Source organism: Talpa europaea (genome assembly GCF_964194135.1).
Source record: "Talpa europaea genome assembly, chromosome: 8".
Taxonomy (NCBI): domain Eukaryota; kingdom Metazoa; phylum Chordata; class Mammalia; order Eulipotyphla; family Talpidae; genus Talpa; species Talpa europaea.
In genome coordinates, this window is record NC_140075.1 from 79,415,925 (window position 1) to 79,441,929 (window position 26,005).

The 26,005-nt window shown below is 32.6% G+C and overlaps 1 protein-coding gene across 2 annotated transcripts in view; it reads right to left on the reverse strand.

Annotated features, from left to right (window-relative positions):
* Positions 1 to 26,005, reverse strand: part of MDGA2 (MAM domain containing glycosylphosphatidylinositol anchor 2) — a gene marked incomplete at both ends in the record, with an annotated part of 688,627 nt that overhangs the window by 187,729 nt on the left and 474,893 nt on the right. For both annotated transcript variants that reach the window (XM_084239552.1, XM_084239553.1), the window contains one exon: positions 13,385 to 13,654. In XM_084239552.1, the coding sequence (XP_084095678.1) occupies positions 13,385 to 13,654 (270 nt within the window). The remainder of the gene's footprint in view (positions 1 to 13,384; positions 13,655 to 26,005) is intronic.

The window sequence follows — 26,005 nt, forward strand, 5'->3', positions numbered from 1 at the left end:
AGCCAAGCAAAAAGCTCCACTAAATAGCCCAGATTACTGATGTGGAAGCTCTAAAAAACCATGTCTAAGGAGTGGGACAAATAAGAGACAGTGTGTTACCAATCCAATCCTGAATTTACTAAACTCCTGATTGAATAGAGTCAATAAAACAACACTCTATCTGTCTAGCAAACAAATAAGGAAAAGAAAAGAAAGACTATTCTGAGCTAATGTTTTACATAGAATAAGTGGTATTCAGTAGGAAAATAAGACTTACTAAGAGATAAGACAAAGGAAAACAGAAGTAAAACAATAGATCACAGATGGTCAAGAAGGTGAGGAGCTCTCAGGTAAAAATACTAATATAGTTGTGATTGAAATGCTTAATAAAGTTTGAAAAATCTGCGAAACAGTGAAAGATCTAACATAAGTATAAATGAAATCAAAGGAGAGGAGAAAAAGAATGGAAAAAGAAAAGAGAAACCCACCCACTAAAACCCACATATTCAAGAAACTCATTGGAAAAAAAACAAGGAAAGTAACACCAAGAAAATCAAATCTAAGCACATAGTAGGAAAATTATTAAACACCTATCATAAAGAGAAATTCTAAGAAAAGTACCCAGCAAAAAAAAAAAAAAAACTACACAGAAATATATAATGAAAAACAATGTATGAATGAAAATGAGAACTTTAAAAAATTAGTTCCATTTAGTAGGGGAGAAAAGGGAAAGTATATCTATTCCAGTTTCTAAGATTTCGTTTCTCAGATTCAAAAGACATATGGGAGGAAGGAAAAAGAGAACAGAATGATGAAAAATAGAGAGAACAAAATAGAAAAAATACAGCTGTGGTAGGTATAACCTTTTGTTCCCATGTCAATAATCAGATGCAGTGTAACTGATGTCTGATGTAAATATTAATATATTAGTTAAAACACAGAGTGGTAACATTAATTTAAAATATATTCAACTATATACTATCTATAAGAAACTGCCTTCAAATGTAATAATATGGTAAGATTAAAGGAAAAATAATAGAAAAGATTGATTACACAAACTTCACCCAAGGTAAGAGGAGGGGTTATATTTCAGAGATTTTTTTTTTTTTCAGGAAAGGAGAAAATAGATGTACCAATGCACCCGTGCACCATTACCTCAGTCCCCTGTGCTCCTCCCTCCCTCCCTCTGATCCCTCTCCCTTCTCCTCCCCTGCAGTATGTCTCTGATTTATAATTGTCTGTTTTTGCTTTGTTGTGTTTTGTACTGTTATTATTTTTTTACACTGATGTCCTATTGGGTTCCCCTATATTCCTGCTATAAGTGAAACCATCCGATATTTTTTTTCCCTTCTGGCTTATTTCACTGAGCATAATTCCTTCTAGTTCCATCCATGTTGCTGCAAGGGGGTGGAGGGAAGCAAATATTGTTTAAAAATGAACAATGATGTAAAAAATAAACATATATATAAATAAAATATTCTGATAAAAATAAAATAAAAAAGGAGGAAATAGATATTGATAAACTGCTTATATATTAAATATGAAATGCATTGAACCAAAAATACCCAAGGAAATTTTCAAAAAAAATAAAGTTGGAACATGTGTACTAGATTTCAGTTTAGTATAATTTTAAAGAAATTGAGAAAAAGTAGTATTAACATTGGAACAATCAAACACCAATATTTCCGAATAATATAAGTTTTGAAAACCAATGTTACCTTAATAAAAAAAAGTTTTTAAAAAACCAAAAGCCAATACAACAGTATTAAAAAAGTAGATCAAAATATATTTGATAGTTGCATATAGAACAAAGACAACATTGCAATATAGTGGGGAGAAATGTTTAATTCTCTATTTGGAGAGTTAACTAGGTATTTAAATTGAAAGAAATACAACTAAAACCACATAAAAATAAATTTCAAAGGAATTGTTTCAATTAATGTAAGCAACACAATGAACATTTTAGCAGAAATATGTAAGTATATTTTTATAATCTGAGGTTGGGAAAAAAATTCTAAAATTGAGCTCTAAAAAACCCCGCTAACTTTAATGATTTTTGATGGTTTAGCTTTCGTAAAAGTTAAGAACTTTTATTTATTGTAAGGCAACATTAAAATTATGAGAATACAAGCCACAAAGTAAGAGAAAATATTTTCAATCATTATATTCCGTATATGACAGAATAGAATATAGCAGGAACTCAACAAATAAAATAGAAAAATTATATAGCTTAAAATGGGGAAAGTAGGCCAAATACTTTAAAAGGTGATTGCCAAAGAAATTATCAAGCAAAAATAAACAAATGGAAATAAAAATAAAAAGCTTCTGCACAGAGAAAGAAACAATCATTAAAATGAAAAGACACCCACTAAATTAGAGAAAATATTTGCAACATAATTCATCCCACAAGGGGCTGATATTCAAGATCTAAAAAAGACTTATACATTTCAACAAAAAGCAAACAAATACCCCAATCAAAAATGAACAGAAGACCTAAATAGACACTGCGCCAAAGAAGATGTGCAGATGGCCAACCGGCACAAGAAAAAATGTTTATCATCAGTTATCATGAGGGAAATGCAAATTGAAACCATAATGAGATAAACACCCATGAGAGTGGCCCATGTTAAAAAGGCCAGAAAATCAAGTATTGGTGAGGGTATGGAGAAAATGGAACCCTCATATATTGCTTATGATAATGTAGACTGGTCCATCTCTTATGAAAAATAATATGGAGATTTCTCAAAACATTAAATATACCATATGATCTAGCAATTCCACAATTAGCTTTTACTCAAATAATGCAAAAACACAAATTCAAAGGGATATATGCACTCCTATGTTCATTGCAGCTCTATTTACGACAGCCAAATTATGGAATGAACCTAAGTGTGGGCAATGAGTAGATTAGGAAGATGCACTATATAAACACAATGGAATACTACTTAGTATAAGGTAAACACTTGCCATTTGCAACAACATGGATGAAACTAGCGCAAAACAAATCAGATGAAGAAAGACAAACATCTGATGATGTCAAGTACAAGTGGAATATGGACAAGCAAAACAAATGGTCAGATAAAACTAAACCAATACTAAACCCTTAAAACTTGACTGTAGAATTAGGCTTCTACAGTGGGAGGGAAAAGAGGAAAGCAAAGTGCTGAAGGGACACAGTTGACCATGGGTGCAGGACTATGGGTACCTTGCTGGTAGGTGTGCGTGGTAACATATACCTGATGTATAATATGTCTAAATCATATACAATGTTGTAAACCAATGTTACTTCAATAAAAACATAATAAATAAAATATCAAGTATTGAGAAGGGCATAGAATGAATGGAATGCTCAAAAAGGTGCAAGTTGGATTTTTTTAATATTAGATAGTAACATTCTCTTTTCCTGACTACTGGTGATATAACCAATAGAAATTCAATATTATTGTCACCAAAATATTTGTAAAAAAAAATTCAGAGCAAGGTTATTCACACACTGGCCTTAAATTAGAAATAGTTAAACATTTCACAAATTCATTATATTTGTATAATGGAATATTATATATGCATTGTAAGTATATGATTTAATAAAATTAAAATGAACAGTTATGGTATGTATTACTCTTACAAACAATGTTGAGAAAATATCTAGACACAAATTACATTGTATGGTTCCACTTATATAAAGCTTAAAGCAAAAAAATTAATAAGATGTTCAAAGTCAGAATTGAGGTTATATTTCAGTGAGAATGTGAAAGAGGAGCAAGAGGTAAGCTTATAGAAGGCTACTGATTACTTCTTAGTTTGGGTGCTAGTGACACATATGTTTTTACATTGTGTAAGTTCATTGAGCTATATATATGTATATACACACACATACTTGCATCTTCTACAACTTTAGCTATATTTTAATTAGAAGTTATATTTAAATTAAATTATATTTTAATTAGAAGTTAAAGTTACATCTTATACTTTATTTTAAGATAGTGTTCACATATTCTCAGTTTATAAAATCAGCAAGCAGTAGGACTGTGTATGACAATAATATAATAAAATAAGAAAATTTGGAAGACACTGAGTCTCCAATACTGCGAGAAGAAAGAATTGCTGAGCCATAACCTTTCTGTCCATGTGAATATTAGTCACACTAAAATTTCTTAAATGAATAGGCCAACTCAATCTGTTGCATGCCTCCATTTTTGAGTTTTCTACTTTTGTCAGATTAATTAATAGTGAATGTGAAATGAAATGTGACACAATAGAAACAACCCTCTAAAATAGGTTTCTGTTAAGAAAGTTAGTATTTAATGCATAGTTTAAGAAGCCATGATCTGACATTTTACACCCTCTTTTGGCCACATACACATGCATGAAACTAGGATAATTACAAAGTTTAGGATGATGGTTGAGAAGAACAATGTTTTTTCCTTTTTCACTTGCCAAGATCTTGATTTTCCTGCATTGGACAACCAGACCATGTCATCTAGAGCTTATGGAAAAATGGAGACTTTAGAGAAACACAAAGACAACACTATTCATGTGACTATGTTCTTTGGCACCCTGGAACTCAGTGGATGATGGGGGAAGTACAGTTTGGAGCCTCAGAATGAGCTCTTACTAATGTGAAAGCAGTAAAAATTAGGTTTCAATATTAGGTAGCACATTGAAAACCTTTCACAGATGAGGTAGGAAATATTAGCAAATGGAACACAAAACCTCAGAGGGAAGAGTCTAAGACATTGACTAAGTGAACAAATGAAATTCACAGAAAGAGGTCATTTCAACCTACAGCATAGGAGCTCACTGACACAGACCACAGAGAAGACATGTTGCACTAAGTTCCCGATAAAACTTCCCAGGGAGGACCAAATACTCTGTTCTCAAGGAGACTAAACAGAGAAAGATGAATATTAAGTTAAAAAAACCCTCATATATGAAATTCTGGGATGTCAAAAATGCCAAATCTGACCTCAGTATAACATCAAAATAGGGAGTATTTTGGGAAATGAATAAGTTTTGTTTTTATTTTTATGTGTGGAATGTGTGTGTAATTTTAAGAGAAAAATTTCGCTAAGCCAGGGTTTCTCAAGAGCAGCACTACAGACATATTGGAAGGGATAGTTATTTTTGTGGAGGTTGTCTGGTACATTGTAGGGTATACTGCCAAATTCTCCCTGAAAGGCAAAATTGACCCACAATTGAGATACTTTGATGTTAGCAAATAAATAAAATGGCCCTTGAGGGATTCAGAGTGACCCCAGCCATGTGCTCTCACTGGACACATAAATATTTACCAAGACAGTTGGGAGGCTGGGAGTAGCTTTCAAGAAACATATTAATCATTACTCACATTGTTGTGAATTTCCTATTACTCACTAAATGATAACTGAAACCTGGATTTGAATTGGTTCTCTGTATGTGTGTTAACTAAACAGGGCACTTGGGCACAAATCATAGTGAAAAGCACATGAAGACCAGTCCTAATGTTTACACAACAAAAATAAACCTTCTAGAAGTAAAAAAGAGAGAAAAAAAACTATAACTGATATTTTCCATACATTTAAAATTATTTTCCCAAATTTTTGGATTTTGGAAACTAATTCATTTTGGATTGAATTTGTGGACCTTTCCTGGATAACTTTTCTCTTACCAATCACTAATACTTAAATCAGCTTAACAGATAAATTTTGGCTAAAATGTATTTTACTACTGAGTTGAGGATTTTGAATTGTAAACAATTTTTGGATAAGAATATTTGTTGAGCAATAAGGTTAAAGAGAAAAATACTTTGAAAGCTAAAATTAAGAGATCATTTATGGAGTCTGGAAGAGATGTAAGAATTATGTTTGATTGACTATTTAGAAACTTCCTGAAGCATTTAGAATAAGCACTGGTGTAAGAATATTGGACAGAATTCAAAGGGAAACAGAGACACAAAGGGAAAACAGAAATTTGGCAGGTTAACTCACATAATTAAAAATCGCATGTAAAACCTTGTGAAACTCAAGATTGCAAGAAATTAACTTTAAGCATTATTAAAAATCACAGAATAAAATGTACAAATTACTTGATGTCTCCTTTAAAGGACTATCCACAGTTTCTAATGTAAATAAGTAAATGGAATATGTTCAAAAAGCTATTATAGTCCATGTCATCATTCCAGACAGCAAAGGAAAGAGACAAGCAATTCTGGATATGTAAGCTTTCTCATTTTAAAATGATCAGTTCAAATGTACATTTCTCTGTGAAATTTTGTTCTTTAACAGCCTGATGAAAATTGTTTCTTTCATCTGAGCTTCCAAGAGCACATTGCCTGTTTCTGCTGTGATGCTGGTTTTTCTTACTTGTGTTCTATGGCAGGAACTGCCCTGATACTTGTCCCTCGAAAATTGTAAGAATTCATAGGCTCAGAGACTGCACTCATGCCTCTCCTGTCCTTTAAGCTACCGACACACATCAAACATGGGCAGAAATTTTCTAAATATCTGTTGAAAGTACCACTTACATTAATTTGTCTCCCTGCTTTAATAACCATTGGCAAGGAACTAGACATATTTTTAAATTAATTTATTTTTTAATGAAGTTTGTTGTCTTAATTCTTATTGACAAATGGATGACCACACCTGTGGGGAGAAATCCTAAGACATAACTTTTAAGAAATGTATTTTGATATTAAAGTTCAGTGCCTTTCAATATGTATATGTTAATATATGTAAATCTGTAGAATCATGTGACCTCATGCATTCGCAGGGTAAGTGGTAAGTTTATAAATAGAAAAAAAGTGTGATTAAGTCCAGAAACACTTAAAAATGGACATAAGTCAAGGGACATTTGATAGTATACATCTTAGAGTTTATGTACTACAATTTATTAGTTGTAGAGAAAAGTACACAGTACCTAGTTACATATTCATGATCTGAGAGCTAATTTAAGGAAAGTCAATATCATAGATCTCTTCCCTTAGACCTTTCTGCCTACAGACCATTTACTACACACAAGCTAAGGGTGATTTTTCCAGTCAGTCTGAGAAATAAGTACTTGTTACATTAAAGGGCAAAAAAAATTAAGTACACATTTTCAAGTTAGTAGCATTGTTTTGATCCCATTTTATATAAAAACTACACAGTGCCTTCAAAGAAACTGATTAAGGAATTTTAAAAATAATTCTTGAAAAAAATTCTTCTTTTCTGGATATTAACTGGTTTTGATTTTAAAGCACTACTATCAATTGGCACATTTCCTTTTGGCTAAAACAAATATTACAGAGACACCATCAACTGTGGATGACTGTCTCAGTTTAATAAAATAGATACATATATAAAACAAAGGTGTCTGTGCATCATTATATAAATTAAATTAATTATACAATATCTAGACAAACTTTTGACTTGAAATTATATTTATGCAAATTCATCATGTAATTTCAATGGACAAAGATAGTTTAGAATTATCTTTTTATAAAAGAAAATGAAGCTCTCTATATTCAGATGAGAACAGAATTTGAGATTTTTAGATTTTGTATAGCCCTGATTATTTTTTAAATAGATAATAATGAAACCATTTCAGAGCTACAAAACATAATATAATAAAATTCTCTGTGGTGTTTTGGGGAGATGTAATTACTACAGAATATTAAGTTGGGAAAATAGAAATAGAGCACTTAATCTACATGAATAATTGGAACACCTGCACACAGCAGACGGTTTTGCTTTTGGAGAATGTTAAAAGATTGGTTTTCTACGATCAGTGATTATCATTATAGTTTTTATTAATCAAAGATTATGAAAGAAAACTTTATGACTGGAAATTTAATTTGATTAATCTAAATACTTGGGAGGAACTACATTGACCTTCTAAATGAAAATTCACAAATACTTTACATTTAGAAATGTATGGTAAGCAAAGTTTTATCAATTCTTTCTGGAAGATTGCCAAATATTTTTGACTTTCTCATCAACAGCTTGAAGATGTATACCTGTCAGCAAAAACAATGAAGTTGCTTTTATAATATGGTTTATATATTTTGTTCCTTGTTTATACCGCTTGTTTTTAATTGTGCAGTTAATTTGTGTCTTTGTTTTTCATGATACGATGGGTCATGTCTAATTAGTAGAAAGTCCTTAAAATTCTGTGCAATAATTTGTAAATCAATAAAAAAGGAGTCATACTAAGTTCTGTAAAATGCAGTTATTATTTGGAACATCTTAATCTATAAGCATCATGTTGGTTAGAACTTAAAATAGTAATTTCTCCAGAATTATTGGGGAAGAAAAGCTGGTTAATAAAAACATGGTTTCTTCCAATAAAAGGTTACTGTAAGTTTGAAAGGAAAACATCATCATTAGGAAGGACTCTATGATGATGGGATTTTTTTCATAACTCTAAAAATATATTCAATTTAAAACCCAGAAAGAATTCATGTTAAGTTGCTGGTAATGCAGAGATGCATGAATAGAAAAAATACTTTGAATGGTTCAAATTCCTTAGAGGAGGAATGATTAGAGATTTTTAAAAAACTGACTAAATTTTGAAAGGCACTATATTACCTTGGTTAAGAGAGTGACCAGTAACTATATTGTGCATTTCTAAATCCTAGCTCTGCTCTTTAAATTAAAGGCTTGCTTTTGGGAAATTATTTTACTGCACTCTCTTCCATTTAACTTTCCCCTAAACTGGGAATGATTTTTTTTAACCACATAAATATTTTGGTATGATTAGACCATTAATGCATGTACACAGTGTGCCTGGCAGCCTTGTACACAGAGAGTGCTCAGTCAGTGTTAACTACTACCATTACCTAAACTGAACCAACACACTCAAAGATCCACATTTTTTCTCATAGAATTTTAGAATTATAAGATTTATTAAATTACTCTTAAGTAATTTATTTTGAAATGTTAGCAGTACTAACATTTGAAATATTTTCATTAAATGAGTGCCGAACAAATGCGTCTAATGTTAAAATTCAGATTTTTAAAGAACAGTTTGTTAATGTGGATAAACTCAAGTTAGGTAAATCAATATTTTCAGAACAGGGGGTTATGATGTTCCTGGAGGTTACAGTATATTTCTGTGCAGTTAGGAAAGGATAAATTCATTCCTCACTGAATACAAGCTGATTTCTCCCATAAAGGTTAAATCTATTTCAATATTGACATCTTTGTTTATTAATTTCTCCATATGAGGAATCTGAGATGCTAGTGAAGAAAAATAAGCTGGAGTACTCCTAAAATTGAAAGTAAAACACATTTGCAATATCACTTTGCAGAAGAGTTGGGTTCAAGATAATGATTTAAAAGAAATGAAATTTAATGAAATTTAAAAGAAACAGGAGGGCCTTCCTGCTGATACAAGGGTTAAGATGCCACCTATGAAGCTCTGCAGCACAAGTTTATCCACATTAACAAACTGTTCTTTTACTAAAAGATGTGAGTCACAAAGGGAAGAAGAGGTAGCATGGACTGGTCTTGAGCTCTGTTTAGTGGATGCCTTCATGGGAGAGAAAGAACCTCAACAGAAAAGGGAGGGCAAGGCAATGGCCCAAGATGTTCAGGTTGCGTAGAACATTGATGGACTCTCTGGACATTCCACCACTAATATTTCTCCTTCATCCATACCAATGTACATCTACCTCTTCTACATAGAAGAATCTCCCAAGAACCCAATATTGTACCACATACAAAAAATAAAGGACCATTTACACAGAGACTTCTCTACTCTACCCCAAGACAAGGAGATCAGAGATGAGATGGGTGGATAGGTGGATGGATGAGTCAGAGAAAGAGGAAGAAGAAGTCAACCATATAACACTGCTCTTTCCCATTGAAGGTCTCCAGCCCAAGATGAACCCAAACTAAATAAAAATGCTGCATAAATCAGGTTTGGAGTTTTGATATTATTTTGGATCATGCATCCAAAATCCTGAATTAAATATGTGCTTGAGATTTGAAAGTAACTATAAGATTCTCTATTTTTAAGAATAAGCAGAAGTGTCATCGGGTCTGCCTGACTTTTCTGAAGCAGGGAAGATCAAGCCACTAAATAAAATTTAAAGAGAACACAAGACACTATAATACAGTCATGTTTTGGTCATGTTATGAACCATGCTTGTTCAAACAGTGCTTCAATTCACTACAGAAGAGAAATGTGGATACTTTTAAATATAGTTAATCACAACAGAGAACTTCAGATGAGAATCAATATGATCTAACAGAGGATTGGAAGGCACTGAGTTCAGATCACCCAACACCTTATTAAATGTATTAAGCAAATACTTCTCTCCTGACTTGAGAGATATGTGGCTCAATCATTGCAATTTCATCAAGGATCCTAAGAAAAGTTGCTACTAACTATATTTATAAATGTTCTAACAAGATATTAAAATGAAATTCTTCTTCAGTTTTGAGCTTTATTTTTCTACAAAGGTGTTCTACACAATGATGTACATTATTTTAAGAATTTTCTATTTAAAAACATATATATGTTATATATAATGTTATATATAATGTTTATATATAAAAACATATTATATATATAATTATATATAAAATCAAATGATGAGTTTGGAAATGTCCCTAAATTTTTAATCTTCTTTGCACTGTAGGTTCTTATTTTGCACATAGATATTCTCAAATAGTAATGGGACTTCTATGCACAAAATATCCTTGGGCTTACTCAGAATATCTGTCTGTGGAGCCTGATTTAATTACAGAAAAGAATGTGAGGGGAATAAACCTAGAGTGTTGTACCAATGATACAGTTAATCTAAGATACTGCAAGAGCTACAATTTCAGAAGACTTGGAAATAATTTCTTTGATATAATAAAAAGAAAACCATTTTTCTTTAACTGAATTTCTTGGCCTCTGTAGCAGAAATCAGATGTCTCATATTATTGCAGCAGTTTTTCTCCCCCAGTTTAATCTGGGACCCATTAACCCTGGTTATTTCTATATTTGGCGAGAATAAATACAAACTTGATTGTATGAATTATGTGAATGGCAGTGCTGAGAAGCTCCATTGGTAATCTAATATTATGATGCAAATGGATACTTCAGATAAATTAAAGGCATAAAAATATAATTTGGAAATATATTTTTAAGGTTTAATTTATTTTAGGTCATTTGTATCAAAGTTGTAAACTGTCCTTTTAAAAGAATACAGACGAAAACTGCTAGATGGGGGGCAAGAGTAGACTGCTGTCTGGCATATATTTGCTGTGAATTGAGTTACAGAGGGTGCATGAGCAACACAGACATTTCATGCTGGACATTTTGACAGTTGTACATGGATTCAATATAGCTGTAGTTGATTCTACCGTCAAACTAGATTTAATGCATCCTTCTTCTCTAGCGAGGTCCTATCCTTGATAAAATAATATAATAGAAGATTTTACATTACATCCATGACTCTTAAAGATAACTTTGCAATGCTTTAGCAAGTCTCCCAGATTTGGTAACATTAATTCATTGCCACCTGGGAAAACAGTTACTTAAAATCAAACAAATAAAAAGCAGAAATAATAAACAATGATGGTTTGTACTTTTTTCTCTTTGCTTTAAAATTTGGAGGAAGTTATCCACTGCAACAAGAGTTTGAAGGAGTCCAATTTTGCCCATACTAATATTTATTATAGGAAGGTTAAGATAGTTCCATATGGGAACCTTGTCTTTTTATTTACTTCCAGATATTACTCCTTTGTACTCTTATCTTCCTTACAGAATTGTAAACTCCTTTGAGACTACAGCTTTAGCCACTGTGCATCCTTTACACACTTTCTCTCATTACCATATGATTGTTGTCCAGAAATCTCATAAATAACTGAAAATATCACATTTCATTAATTTTAAAAATCCTTATTTGCATTCATATTTTAACATAACTAAAATCAGGCTGTATCTCCCATTTAGTAGCCTCTTACAGTTGCTATCTGTCAGATACAATAATGGTGAGGTGGCTTCATGAAAGTCAGAGGGACAATATTTCTCCACATTCTGAAATATAAATGTTCTGAATGATAAGGTTGTTGTGTAGAAAGCCATGGTCTTCATAGACTGGGATGAAAACCAATTTAACATTGAGTTGGTTTTGAGTGTGAAGTTTAAGGAATCATTTAATCAACTTACATCTCTTCCTCTTTTTATATAGGTTAATGGGTGACATATACTTTAAAAGAAAACCTAATTATAAACAAATCTGAAAGAGTTCTTTCAATAACATTCTATCGCATAAGAAAGCTCAGTGGTAGCTTAATTGGTATTATGTTTTATTTTGTATTGATACATAAAATAATAGTGCATCTTGCAATTACTAAATATTTTGTGGCTTTAATTTTGTGGCAGATAGAATTTTATTCATAGTTTTTAGATTATAATATCTTGTAATATTTTGAATAGAGTGTTTCTGTCCAAGTACTATATCTCTGACCACTAAGACCACTATGTGCACAAAATCACAAATACTAATCTCTGTACATATGATTTGATTCCATCACAAACCCCCATCCATGATTCTGCTAGGCATATGGGTATCTATTTGAAATTGGAAGTATCTCTGTCCATCCTCATTCCAAACCAAGGATGACACAAAACATGAACAAGCAGATGTTGACCTTGAGTTGTAACTTCCCATGCTTTGAAATGTGGGGAAACATCTCCTTAACATACAGCACTAGCACACCAGCAGGCAGCAGTCACAACACAACATCATTGCTGCAGTAGAGTGACCCATATTTTATGTCAATTCCTCAAATAATCTTTGGCCTTTACTATTTTGACTTTTCCATGTATTTCCCTAATTTGGTTTATTAAAACTCTACCCAAACCATAAGACCCAGTGCAATTGTCTTTAGGTCTTTTAATAACCTCAGTCAGATGTTATTACAATTTTTCATATCTCTATAACTTTTTCTTAAACTTGCCAAAAAATTTGGCATATTTTATTTTTACTCTCTGATAGAGTCCTTGAGTACAGGGTACTGTTTTATAGATCTCTATATAACCCCATAACTTAAAGCATGGGAGTAGCAGAGATTCAATAAATGTTTATCATATATTAAATGATACATTTGTAAAATTCTAAAGTAATATATAACTTCTATAACAATGTTTAATATACTATACCACACTTGCATTTAATAATTTTTTAAATGGTAAAAAAAAAATTATTCAATGGTATCATTAAGAAACTGTTCTGAAAATTAGCCAATGCCAACATAAAGCATAGTTATTAAGATCTAGGAATTTGAGGTTTCATTTATAATTATATATCATTCATCACTTAAAAATTTTTTTTCTATGTGTGTTACATATATATACAATATTTGAGTAATATTATATTAAACATTATCAGCTTTATGATAACTCAGGTAACCCACGGTTCTATATTTTAGCATTCTCCAGGGAAACTTACCTCTTACAATGATGTTGGTAGACTTTTTAGCAGGGTTCCCCACATTATTATTGGCAATGCAACTGTAAGTACCAGCATCTTCTGAGGTGATGGCAGGTATGGTCAGTGTCCCTCCATTCAAAACAGTCTTTTCAGGCAGAGTCCCAAAGGACCTGACCCAGGTGAGAGAGGGTGCAGGTTCTCCTCCTGTCGTAACACACACTAATGTTATGGCCTCTCCAGGATTTACAACTATAGGATCATCCACCAAGAGTTTAATTGACGGAGATGCTAAAAGACATAAACAAAAGAACATGCAACTATTTAGATTTACTATAACTAGAATTCAACAGCATGCTTTATCGTTAAACAGTTAAAACTAAATATTATATCTTGGCAAAATCATATTATATTAACCAAATTTAAGTCACTCATTGGTTACATATTAACTATGTTGTATAAACCTAGAGAGCTGTATTAAAATTCTTATACATATACAGGAGAATTAAAATTTATATATCACTAAATTATTGCTCCAAAATAAGACTGACAAGAGAGACTAAAGTTGTAAAACAAAATTCCCTTCCTCTTTTAATACTGACAATCACCATTTGTTTTTGTCATTCCACGCATAAATATTGCAGCTGATTGTTTAGTCCTATGTTTTCTTGGTGAGGATGGTCAGATGTTTCATTTTTGGATCAACCACAAGTAAAATGATACAGTTTTGCAACCTGAACACAATCCAGTGAGAAATAAATGCAAAGGCCACCAGTCTTTTAGCAAGCAGTAGTCCTGATTTTGATCTTGAAAGGAATATAAAAATCATCTCATTCTAATTCAGTCCCAATACTTCCTCCCTAGTCTGTGCATTCACAAAGATCTAGGCAGTGACTTCTCATAACTACTGCCTTAAAATATAGAAACAAACAAATAAAAATTCAAATATAGGCATCAAACTGTGACTCTCACAACTCTAATGTTTGGATTATAATGATCTTCCCAGTGAAAACAAATCATTTATGATCATTCAGGTTAAAAAATACACAAGAAAATATTCATATAATAAAAAAATGCTATGTCACAGACTTTTCATCAAACACTCAAAATAGAAAGTACACAAAAAATGTGTTCATATACAGTACTTTTTCTCTCACACTGCAGTGCCAGGCTACATAATGCATCCCTGAATAAAAACACATTATTCTGTATTTTGAGTTCACACATTCAGAATTCTCAGAATAGAAGATGAACCCCTTAAATGGTTCAGTATTGTCTGCCTTGTTGGGGAAAAAAAAAAAGAGAGGCCTCCCTAGTGCCAGGGGTTAAGGCTCAGTGCTATTACCATGAAGGGCCTCCCCTGAGGCTGAGAGGGACCCCTGCCAGGAAGCTCACCCACATGGAGCAACAGAACCCTCCTGCCTTGCCCACTGTTCCCCATAGCAGTGTATGTCAATCTGCCTGTTCTGCTCCCTGCTCTGTCTCTGGTGGATCCTCTTACTGGTCCCCACACACCTCAGGCCTACTCCACAGTTCTACATAAAAATAAATGAAACCCTTAAAAAAATAAAAAAAAAAGTTCAATATAGCCCCAATTGTTTATACTTTATTGTTTCCTCCTCTGTCCTGAGTGTTTTGTCTATGCTTTCTTCCATTTATTTTATTGTTTCAGATCTTACATTCAAGTCTCTTGTCCATTTTGAGTTGATTTTTGTGTATGGCATGATAGTATTTTTTCATTTGTTCTGCTTTTCTTTATCAAACATATTTATATATTCATTTATTTTCCTCCAACTAGAATTATTGAGGCAAAGTTCATTTACATCAATGAGAATTTTTTGGAGGTTAAAGGCTCATGTTTTCACACAATGCCCACCACCAAAGTCCCCATAATTCTCCAACACACTGCACTGATCTCCCCCCACCCAATCTCTCCATTTCTGGTTGCCTCAGTTTTGCAGTAAAATACCAAGGAACTGCTATCAGTATGTTTTTGTCTGTTCCTTTGTTTTGTTTCTCTATATTCCACATACAAGTGAAACCATCTGGCATTTGTCTTTCTCCTTATGACTTATTTTGTTGAGTATTATCCTCTCCATTTCCATCCATACATTTACTTGGAAGAGCTGGGTTTTTTGTTTGTTTATAGCTGAGTAGCACTCTACTGTGTGTGTGTGTATATATATATATATATATATATATATATATATATATATATATACCTGGTTTTTCTGATCCACAATTCCGTACTTGGGCATTTACATTGTTTTCATAATGTGTATCTTGAAAATAGTGCTACAGTTAATACAGACAGGCATGCGTCTCTTTGAATTAGTATTTTTGCTTTTACTGGGTAGACACCTAGAAGTAGAATTGATGATCTCATGGCAGTTCTAATTTGGTATTTTGAGAAATCTCCATACTCTTTTTTATAGGGGATTGGCCAGTCTATAACAGTGTAGAAAAAATGCTTTTTCTCTACATCCTTGTCAACACTTTCTTGATGTGGGACCATTCTCATGGGTGTAAGATAGTATTGCACTGTGGTTTGGATTTCCATTTCCTTGATAATAACTAATGATGAGCATTTTTTCTTCAGCCTGTTGACCGTCTATGTGTGATTCTACACTTAAGGGTGTGATTCCCTATCTCTAAATTACATATACAGCATTGTAAACATATGTTGTCTCAATAATAAATAAAGGGGAGAGCAAAAAAAAAATCCATATTATAATTACGGTTTGGTAGGTAAGACTTGGATGTCAAAAAAACCTTATGAAATCATTGCTAAATGCTGGTTCTTCTAACATTACTTTAAGATTTATGGAAGTTTTCAGTGTCTTCATAGTCCTTGGGAAACAATAAAGAATTCAAATTATAAAGACTTCTCTATAAAACATATACAGTACTGTAAATGAATTTTACCTCAATAAAAACAAACAAAAATTTCCAGAAATTACTACATTAAAATAAATGAATAATAGAAACTAAAAACATGTTGGTTTATACATATATTGAAAATAATATGCAGAAGGCACTGCAGTTTGGAAGAAAGGAAGTATCTCAAAAAATTGTTAAGGGGTGTTAAAATGATAGAACCTATTGCTAATTAAATATTTTAAAAGGATTATACTAAATTACTGAGATATTATCATGAAAAAGTAAAAGAAATCCCTATAGCCCAATTTGAGGCAAATATCATAATCTTAAAATACAGCCTTATAGAGTCCAACCTTTATATTAAATTAATAGAACTTATTTGTCTTATATTTTGTAAAATTAAATATTTCCAGGCCTAAGGTCATGAATAGCACATGTTTGAACTGTGGAAACACAGCACAGAGACATTAAGTGAAGAAACATTGTCCCTGAAACTTGCTCATATAGGGATGAATTGCTTTTGATTAGATAGACAATATTGAAAGAAAAATGCTCAAAAGAACTTCAAAGCTCATAAAATAATATATAAGACTGTGTTTATATATTGATATGATACAATTCAGAACTATGTGCATAATCTTAACAGATTCTCTTTTCCAATTTGAATTGCAAATAGTTATACAACTTAGTTTTATTGCAGATGACATTAATTTTCTGATTATCCTAATACTAAAAATAGCCTACACAGATCATAAAAATTTCTTTGATTTCAAAACTTTAAGAAATTCATATATATTTTAGTATCAAAATTTTCTAGCATTAAATTCTGAAAAGACATAGGCAAAATCATTGGCAATTTTGTTCTAATAGCTTAGTGTTGATTGTATAAATATCAGCTCTTCAAAATGAAGTTGAATTATAAAATAATAAAAAATATATTTCTTTCATATTTGTGTTGTAGAATGGGATTCATGCCCACTGTAAACTTGAGTGAACTATAAGGTCATCCTGATGTGTGATGAAAAAACTAGTTTGGGTTTAATTAAGAATACATTCTGGGGCCTCCCATGGTGGCGCAGAGGTTGAGCGCTGGACTGCAAAGCTGCCCGCAGTCTCTGCAGCGCCGGTTCGATCCCTAGCCACCGGTGAGGGTCCCAATTGGTGTGACAGGCCTCTCCTGCCGCACCCGCTGCTCCCCTCAGCAGTGTATTTCATCAGTCTGTCTGTTCTGTTCCCTGCTCTGGCTCTGGTGAATAATCTCACCCTCCTGTGCTTCTGACTGTACCCAGTACTTGTATAAATAAATAAATCTTTAAAAAAAAAAAAGAATACATTCTACAGGAAGAAAATACTGGTTTAGTCAAAGTTAATGGCTTCTTCAGTGTTTTGTTTTGTTTTGACTGTTACCTAACATATAGTTTGTTGAAGATAAATATGGTTTAACAAACCAGAAATAATGCAGTGCTAATTATTTTCTTAGAGACACTGGCCTGTTATGGATCTGGGGCATTTAATTCTTAAAAGGGAGCTCTGTTTTCCACTCCAGATGATGATAAATTGACATGCGGAAGTTATTTGTTGCACAGTCACCAGTTGTCTTGAGATAGAACTATTCTTTGAATGGAGGATTAGAAAGTAACTTGAATCACATGTAAAATCACAAGAAGAAACTTAGAAAATGAGAAAGAATGCCAATAAAACCCACTCAACTGGGATGGTATTTTAGTTTGAATTTCCCTTGAAGAACTTGAAGGAGGTCTTGATATAAACAGTTCCTTGGATGGAATTCTTAGGAAGTCTATTGAAGGAGTGGAGAAGAGAGACAGGAAAGGATGAAAATCCAATAAAGAAGTATGAATGAGTACTTGTCACAGTGGGAAACCCAGCTAACTGCTGCTAGCTGCTCTCTGAGAGATTACATAGAACACACCTCAGAACTCTCCCTCTAAAGAGTAAGGAGGCTGGCTGGGTGTCCATCTACCAACTCTGGCCCCTCATTAGTTGAGGATTATTCTATGGGTCTTAACTTCCCAACCTTGTACTATGGCTGCACACACTGCTAACTCCAGATTTAATCTTCAGACAGAAAAATATTGATGGTGAAACTGTCCCCAAAACTGCAGCAATCTTCAGAGTAGGCTAACAGGAAGCACTTAAAGTTACTTCAAGGACACCTTTTCCACGTAAATTCACTGAGTGATAGTTGGCTGTAGATGTAATGTAAAAAGGATAAAGTACAGGAAGGAATGGGTGCTGAGTAAGATCACCTTCATCCATTAGTATATAGGAGCAAAATAAAATGAGTAAGAGAGTATATGAATTAAAGAGAAAGAGAGTAAAATATATGATTAACTTTCTCCTTCTGTCCTATCATTGTGCTTTCTTAAACAACAGAAATTATACTGAAACTTGACAAGCTTAGTCTACCATTGACACAAAGAGACATTCTGAAATGCTTACAATTTCAAGGAACAGAAAAGTGGAGAACACTAATTCTAGGTAGAACTAGTCATTTCACTGAGATATAAGTATCATTGTATTTTCATGTATTGCACTGAAATTCATTTTTAACACATCCTTCAATGAAGTACAGGTAGATGTGAACATGTCACAACATAATAAGAGCATATATTAGAAGTTGATTTGAAAACTGAAAATAATCCACCCATTTAGTTGGGTTCATTATTCAAATGCTAACACTATTAAGATATCAATTGATTACCAGGATACCCAATAATAATATAAAGGGAATTCTATTAAAATGATGTTCCAGAATATAGGTCTATTTGAACTAGTATTCATAAATAGTCTATAATGAAGGAGATAGCCTTTGAAACAAATATGAAGCCAATATGCAATTTTCATTATTTTAATATTCACAGAGCAGGTATTTCTGCACAGAATTTACCAGGATTTTTAGGAGTAGTGCCAGTTTGCAAAGATGACCTTGTCACTAGATCAGTAGAACATGAAATTTTTATTCCTGCTGCCTAAAATCACCTCCCAGTGCTTATCCACCAGGCAAAACAGCAGTCAAGTACTTTACTATGCTCAAAACCAATATCAATTCTTCAAGAAATTCCTAATTTTTGTCCAAATAAATTGAGTTTCTTCCTCCTTCGTGTAAGTATAGTTGCTCTTAATACACCCTAACCATTAGAACATTTATCCCTACTCTTTAACTATGAGAGAATAACAGGTTGTCTGTGCTAAAAGGATGATATTTTTCATATTTGTATGAACTGGATCTGGCAAAGAATTAGTTCAATAAAGTCTTAATAAAAGAATGTCGAATTTAAAAAGTAGAGAACAGAAACTATATGTAAGCCCCAACTATTACTCACAAATTTAACCAAAAACAAATTCAATGTGAAAGAATATAACATATGACTCAGGATTTCATGAGTCATCCATTGAAAAAATACTAGCTATGAAGACCTGTCAGTTCTTTCATTGTTAAACCCATCTAAACTTAATCATGTTTCATATTACTAATAAGGTGATGACTAAGACTTTTTCTACCAATAGTACACCACTTATATAAAATGAATGTATCATATTATCCATGCTTCTTTATTCAGTTATAATTCAATTAGAATATAATATATATTCTTTACTCAGTTATAACATATACTTTACTATTAATAAGCCATGTGATTAAGTGAAATTATGTCCCTGAAACCAAGATAAAGGACACGACCTTTGTCACGACCAGTATGTAAATAATTGAATATGAACTTAAAGATCAGTCATTAATTTAAGCTCTTCTATACAGAACCCTAAATTTCAGATTAGATAGATGTAACTTTCAAAAGCAAGAATTAATATATTCATATATTTGAATATTTTAATACCACAGGGGGCACATAAAGAGCTTAAGCTGATGCTTCTAAAATTTGCCCGAAAATATTAATTTCTGATGGATGAAAGTGGTCATATTTTATTGCATACAGTTCAAGAGTAAAGGTCAAGTAAATTAAATCAAAACATGTGCAAATCATACATACATTCATATCTAACATACTTGAACATTATAACAATATTTACTATGGATACTAGAAATAGTTTTACAAAGTAGTATAAGAATATTGTATCTCGATTCCTGAACTGGGTCACAACCCAGACGAATGCAGTGTCATGAATACCTCAGTCTTTGCCAGGTATCTGTTACCAATTTTAAGGCTGAGATTTCTGCTCTAGCCTCCAAAAGACTTGGGTGCACCAGAAGATGCTAGAATGAGCAATATAATTCTCGGAGGTGACGATGCCTCAGTAAATTAAGGTTTGCCCTTGGAAACCAAATAAAGGTGATATTTTATTGTCTAAAGTGTAAAAATATTATGTAGGAATGTTCTGTTTTCAAATCAAACAGAATCATTATGTTTTTACTATTATTTTATATTGATATTTTTCCTCCATGGTGAAAGTGAAAAAGGAAAGGCAGAAAAAGAATCAGAGCATAATTTGTTAAAAATAATTTTGCCAAAAAAAACAGGGGAACTGATTCCAAGTATTGTGTGGTTGGAAGCCAATTTACTGTACTGAATTACAAAGTCATACAACTGTGGTTTACACTGGAGAAAATGACAATTTAAAACTTTAAGCCTTATAGAAGGTGTCACTATAGTATCATGTTGGTATACTGTAAGTACTAAAGTCTGCTCACCCTCCCGTGCTTCTGACTGTACCCAGTGCATGTATAAACAAACCATCAAACAAACAAATAAATAAAAACATGTCTCTATAAAAAAAAAATTTAAAAAAAACAGTTATTACAGATCTAATTCCAACAAGAGTCAATTCAAGTCTAACTATTTTAGTAGTTACATTTCTAATCTTGGGATTTCAGACATTCAGAGAACATTTAAATATATTGTTGCTATGTTCTAGGACAATGCTGCTACATGATAACAGAGGTATTTATTTTTTGAGTAAGGTAATAGGGAATGTAACATATGTAGAGAAACTAAATACTCTGCACAAAAATGGGAATTTTTACTGAAGGAAAGATCAAAAGCCAACAAAACCTTTTTAATGCAATTTTAGCATTGGAAAGATAAAACTGACTACATCAGCTCTGTATTCCATTCCTCTCTATACATAAGAAATGTATGGACAAAAGGTCCTGCCAATCTCTTATTTCTCAAAGCTACTGAAACTATAGATTTCACATTCTAATTCTGATATTTTTAACATAGGCATTGGAAAATCCACCTTTCCCCATTGCACATGATTAATATGAGCTGTTGAACAATCTTTCAAAGGAAACAAATACTAGTTATTTAATTTCAATGTTGAATATTTTTTTCAAGTTCTTAATATTGATATATATTGATTTGCCTATTTCAATATCTAGTATCTTGAGTATTAAATTCATAATATTCTTTAAATATGGATCTGTTTATATATAATAATGCTTTCCTAAACCTTTTTAACATACTGCTTAAATACACAAAACAATTTTAGCATGCAGATCACTCAATGGAAATTCAATTTTCAGGTTCCTTGAAATGTAGTATCATATTTTTGTATAGTATATAGTGTCATAATACCAAATGGATGTCACAGCAGATTGCCTTTTACTTATTAGTTCCAAAATGAAAAAGACATGAACCTTAAAATTTTTATCAGATTGAGTTAAATTTAAAATTGAAAGATAATATGCAAAGAGGCAAGACTTCAGTAAATATTACTGATCGAGATCAAAAGAATAAGAAAAATGTAAGTCCTCTTTTGCTACTTTTTGTCCCTTCTAGGCAACTGTCTTTATGGATTCAATCCCAGAGAACTAAACTAGACATCATTTGTTTTTTCCAGTAGCTTTGTTCATTTATTTGCCACTGTGCCTAAACTTGCCCCACTTAACTTTGGAAATTGTATTTTAATTAGTAGTGAATATGTGAATCATTTTGAATATGTGAATCATTGGAACTTCAAACATTTTTTCAGTTAAACAAAACAAATATGTTGCAGGATTTTGCAAAAGAGTCCAATGCAATGACCTCATAGTACTTTACTTGACTGAATAAAAATTCTGTCATTTCCTTGGTTGAGTGTAATGTTGCAATGCCAAACCTAAGTGAAAACTTAAAAACTAGACTCATACCATTGTTACTATTCATGTCAAAAATTATATAACTGTTGTTTTCTGATCATTTCCATTCTTGTCAGATTAGTATAATGAGTCATTAATAGAACAAGAGGACAGTGTTAACTATCAATCAACTCTTATTATACAATGCGTGTCTTAGAAATCAATACTGCTGACTTTCCTGTATATCCACTAGATAGCATGTGATTAAAGGATGCAGTCAATAAAAGCCTCAAATATTACAATATAGTAAAAAACAAAGAATGACTAAAAGGACCTGAGAGAAAGAAATGCTTTTCAAAACATAAACTAAGGCATATTTATTAATAAACAATTGGACATGCCTATTTTTTATAGAAATAGAACAACAGCAAATAAATCAAGACAAGTATATTATTAGAAAAAACAGTGATTGGTAGAATAGATTTTTTAGAAAATGAAAACTGAGGGAAGAGTTGAAATTTTTGAGCTACTTTGGAAATAACTGTCACATAGCAAACCAAAAAAGGATATGATAGCCCAAATAAATCAAAAGATTGATGTCAATGCCAATCTGATACTCTGCCTGTCCATTATTTCCCAGCCAACCAAGCGTCCTTCCCCATTTAGTCCCTGGAACAGTACACTACATTGCCTACTTCTGCCACATGGACTTTAATTACACGTCCTTGGTTTCAGTGTGGATCTTTAAATCATGGCTCACATGACTGTAGATGACTATAGGCTATTAACCTCAGCCACACTACATGGTATTAAGTTCTCTGAGGAATATGGCTAAGGTCAGAGTATGCCTTGAAAACAGATACTTTACCACAAAGTTTTAACAATAATCTGTTTATATCACATCAGAATATTGGGGGGAGGGGAAGCAAACCTTCATCACACACTCAAAGGAAAGTTGCCTCCATTTTGCCTGCTTTTAACTTGGAAAAGAAATATTAAGTCAACTTTGATAGAAAAACAATTTCTATTTTCCTAAATTTTAAAAAGTTATATGTACTTTGTATTAGATTACTATGCTTGAATACAAGAAGGGAAAAAAAAACAAACTGTTGAGATTTCTTCATTATGGAAGTAAATATATTAAAAAGTGGCCTTGTAAAGTTCAGCAAAACCAGAGTAATATATATATATATATTATATATATATATTAGTAGGATGATGATATGTACGCTTTATTCATATACAATATTGGATAATCACTTGTCTCCAATTACTGAGAAAAATTTGTAATATTGTTATTTAATATTTCTACTAAAAAGTACAGACTAGTGGATTCTGTCATTGATACTTTTAACTAAAGAAAAAGAAGTATAAAATGCTAAAAATCCTTAATGCTTTCTTCACAAAGGTAATTTTTTTAAAGATTTATTTATGCATACAAGAGCTGGGGTACAGGCCAGGCATGTGGGAGGTGAGAGGATTCACCAGAGACAGAGTGGGGAACAGAACAAGCAGTCTGACTGAAATACACTGCTGAGGGGAGCAGAGGGCGAGACAGGAGAAGTCTGACGCTCCATATGTGTTGCTCTGACTGAACTCATGCTGCAGAGGCTGCAGATTGCTTCATAGCACCTTGCTTAACCCCTTGTACCACCAGGGAGGCCCGACAAAGGTAATCATTTATTTATTTATTTATTTATGACACTTTATTTATTTATTTATTTATTTATTTATACAAGCACTGGGTACAGTCAGAAGCACGGGAGGGTGAGAGAATTCACCAGAGCCACAGTGAGGAGCAGGGCAGGCAGAAGGACCGAAGCACACTGCTGAGGGGAGTAGTGGGCGGCAGAAGAGGTCTGCGCGCCATGTGGGACTCTCCTCCGGTGGCCGGGGAGCAGCCGGGGATCAAACCGGCACTGCAGAGGCTGCGGGCAGCTTCACAACCCAGCACTCAACCACTGCGCCACCGGGGAGGCCCCAAAGGTAATTTTTAAATCAAACAGCTACCTCTACCATAAAGCTAAGAACCTATCATTTGCCAGGCACTTTAAACATAATCTCATTTAATTTTTATAGTAAGTATAATGAGGTAAGGTTCTAGGGGAAATTTGATGATCTTAAATGCCTTACAGCTTGATGGGGAACAGAGGTCAAGGATGCATCTTTTTGAGAGAAACTAAAGGCTCCCTGCCAATGACTTTTCATAGAAAAAATGCTGGGAGCACATGATTCTCTCAAACAGGTGCCTCAGGTCCAGAGATGATTTTCTTGCTAAATTTTTTTTTAATAGTAATGTAAGTCCCATATATAAATCTTAAAATTTTGTAGGCCTGAACCTTGCTTACAGGAACCTTAAGGTTCAAGATTAGCTTCATAGGCTGCATCTGAATTTTTGTAGCCACCTCATTTCATTCAAGTTTTTATTGTTGATATTATCTTACTAAATGAAAGTAAATTTTAGATGAATGTTCTCTTCCCATCAACCTGTACCTGACCTCAGAGCACATTATCAACATGACTGAGCAGAAAAGCAAATTCAAAGAATTGAAGGAATTGCTCATATGATTGAACATGGGGAGAGCAAGAATCCACACCAGGTTTTCATTAATGCTTCCACATACACAGTTGCTTTGGACTATAAACAACTGACATTAAATCTAGTATCTTAAATGAAAGTAGGTTGGATGTGAATTAGATCATTTGGGGACCAGTTTCATTTGTCTGGAATTATAGGGTTTCCCAGGACAAGAGAATTTCATTGAATCTAGAACAAATAAGAATGGTTGCTGAATTTCAAGACGACCTCTAGATGCAATCTACCCTAGGATTTGTAGTGAATAAGTGATGGGATTAGTTATATATACTGACAGAAATTATTGCATCTTCATCATGAGAACCAGTAATCTACAAAATTTAATTTGTTAGTGAAGATCATGGAAATATTTGAAAGCATGAGTTATGTGTGGTAAGCTCAACTCCCATGAAAAAAGCCTAAAAGGCTTTTCTGTCAACTGAATAATTATCCACAATAAACACAATTCTCAACAGTTTCATGAGAACAGTAGAAACTTGGAAGGTATTAAGCCATGGTCCACAAATTCATAATCTAAAAGCAGTTTAAATTAAAAATTAGTGATTCTCAGTGGTATAAAAATCCTATTACTTTATTTTCACATATTTCCACTCACCCCTCTGAGGAGAAATATTATAAAATAAATGATTTGAACTTCTGTATTCTCATACCTTAAATTGTTCAAATGTAATTATGATGTAATAACACATTAAGAATAACTAAATTGTAAAAAATTTTGATCAATGAATTACTCTACATGCTTGTTAAAACACAGGCTTTTGACATGTTCCAAAATATTTGTGTTCTGAGAGAGCATTTCAAGAATTTATATTCTTTTCAATAAATATGATAGTTTAGCCTTTCATTTTGAGTAACAATGTTTTATTTTCTTCTGTGTTTAGCTTTAAAATGTGTATGGGCTATTATGTCTTCTGGGAGAGTTACTAGTTTATGGGACACATTTTAAATAAGAACGCAAAGTCCAAGCATAATTTTGGACATAATGAACTTGAAAAAATCATTGCTAGCATAAGAGAAAAATGCACAGGTGTAGGAAAATTCCAATAACATGCAAACATACTGTTACTATGGTAATACAATTTAGAAAATCTGGGTTACCTTGTTGCTCTGGAAACATCCTCATGAAGACCAA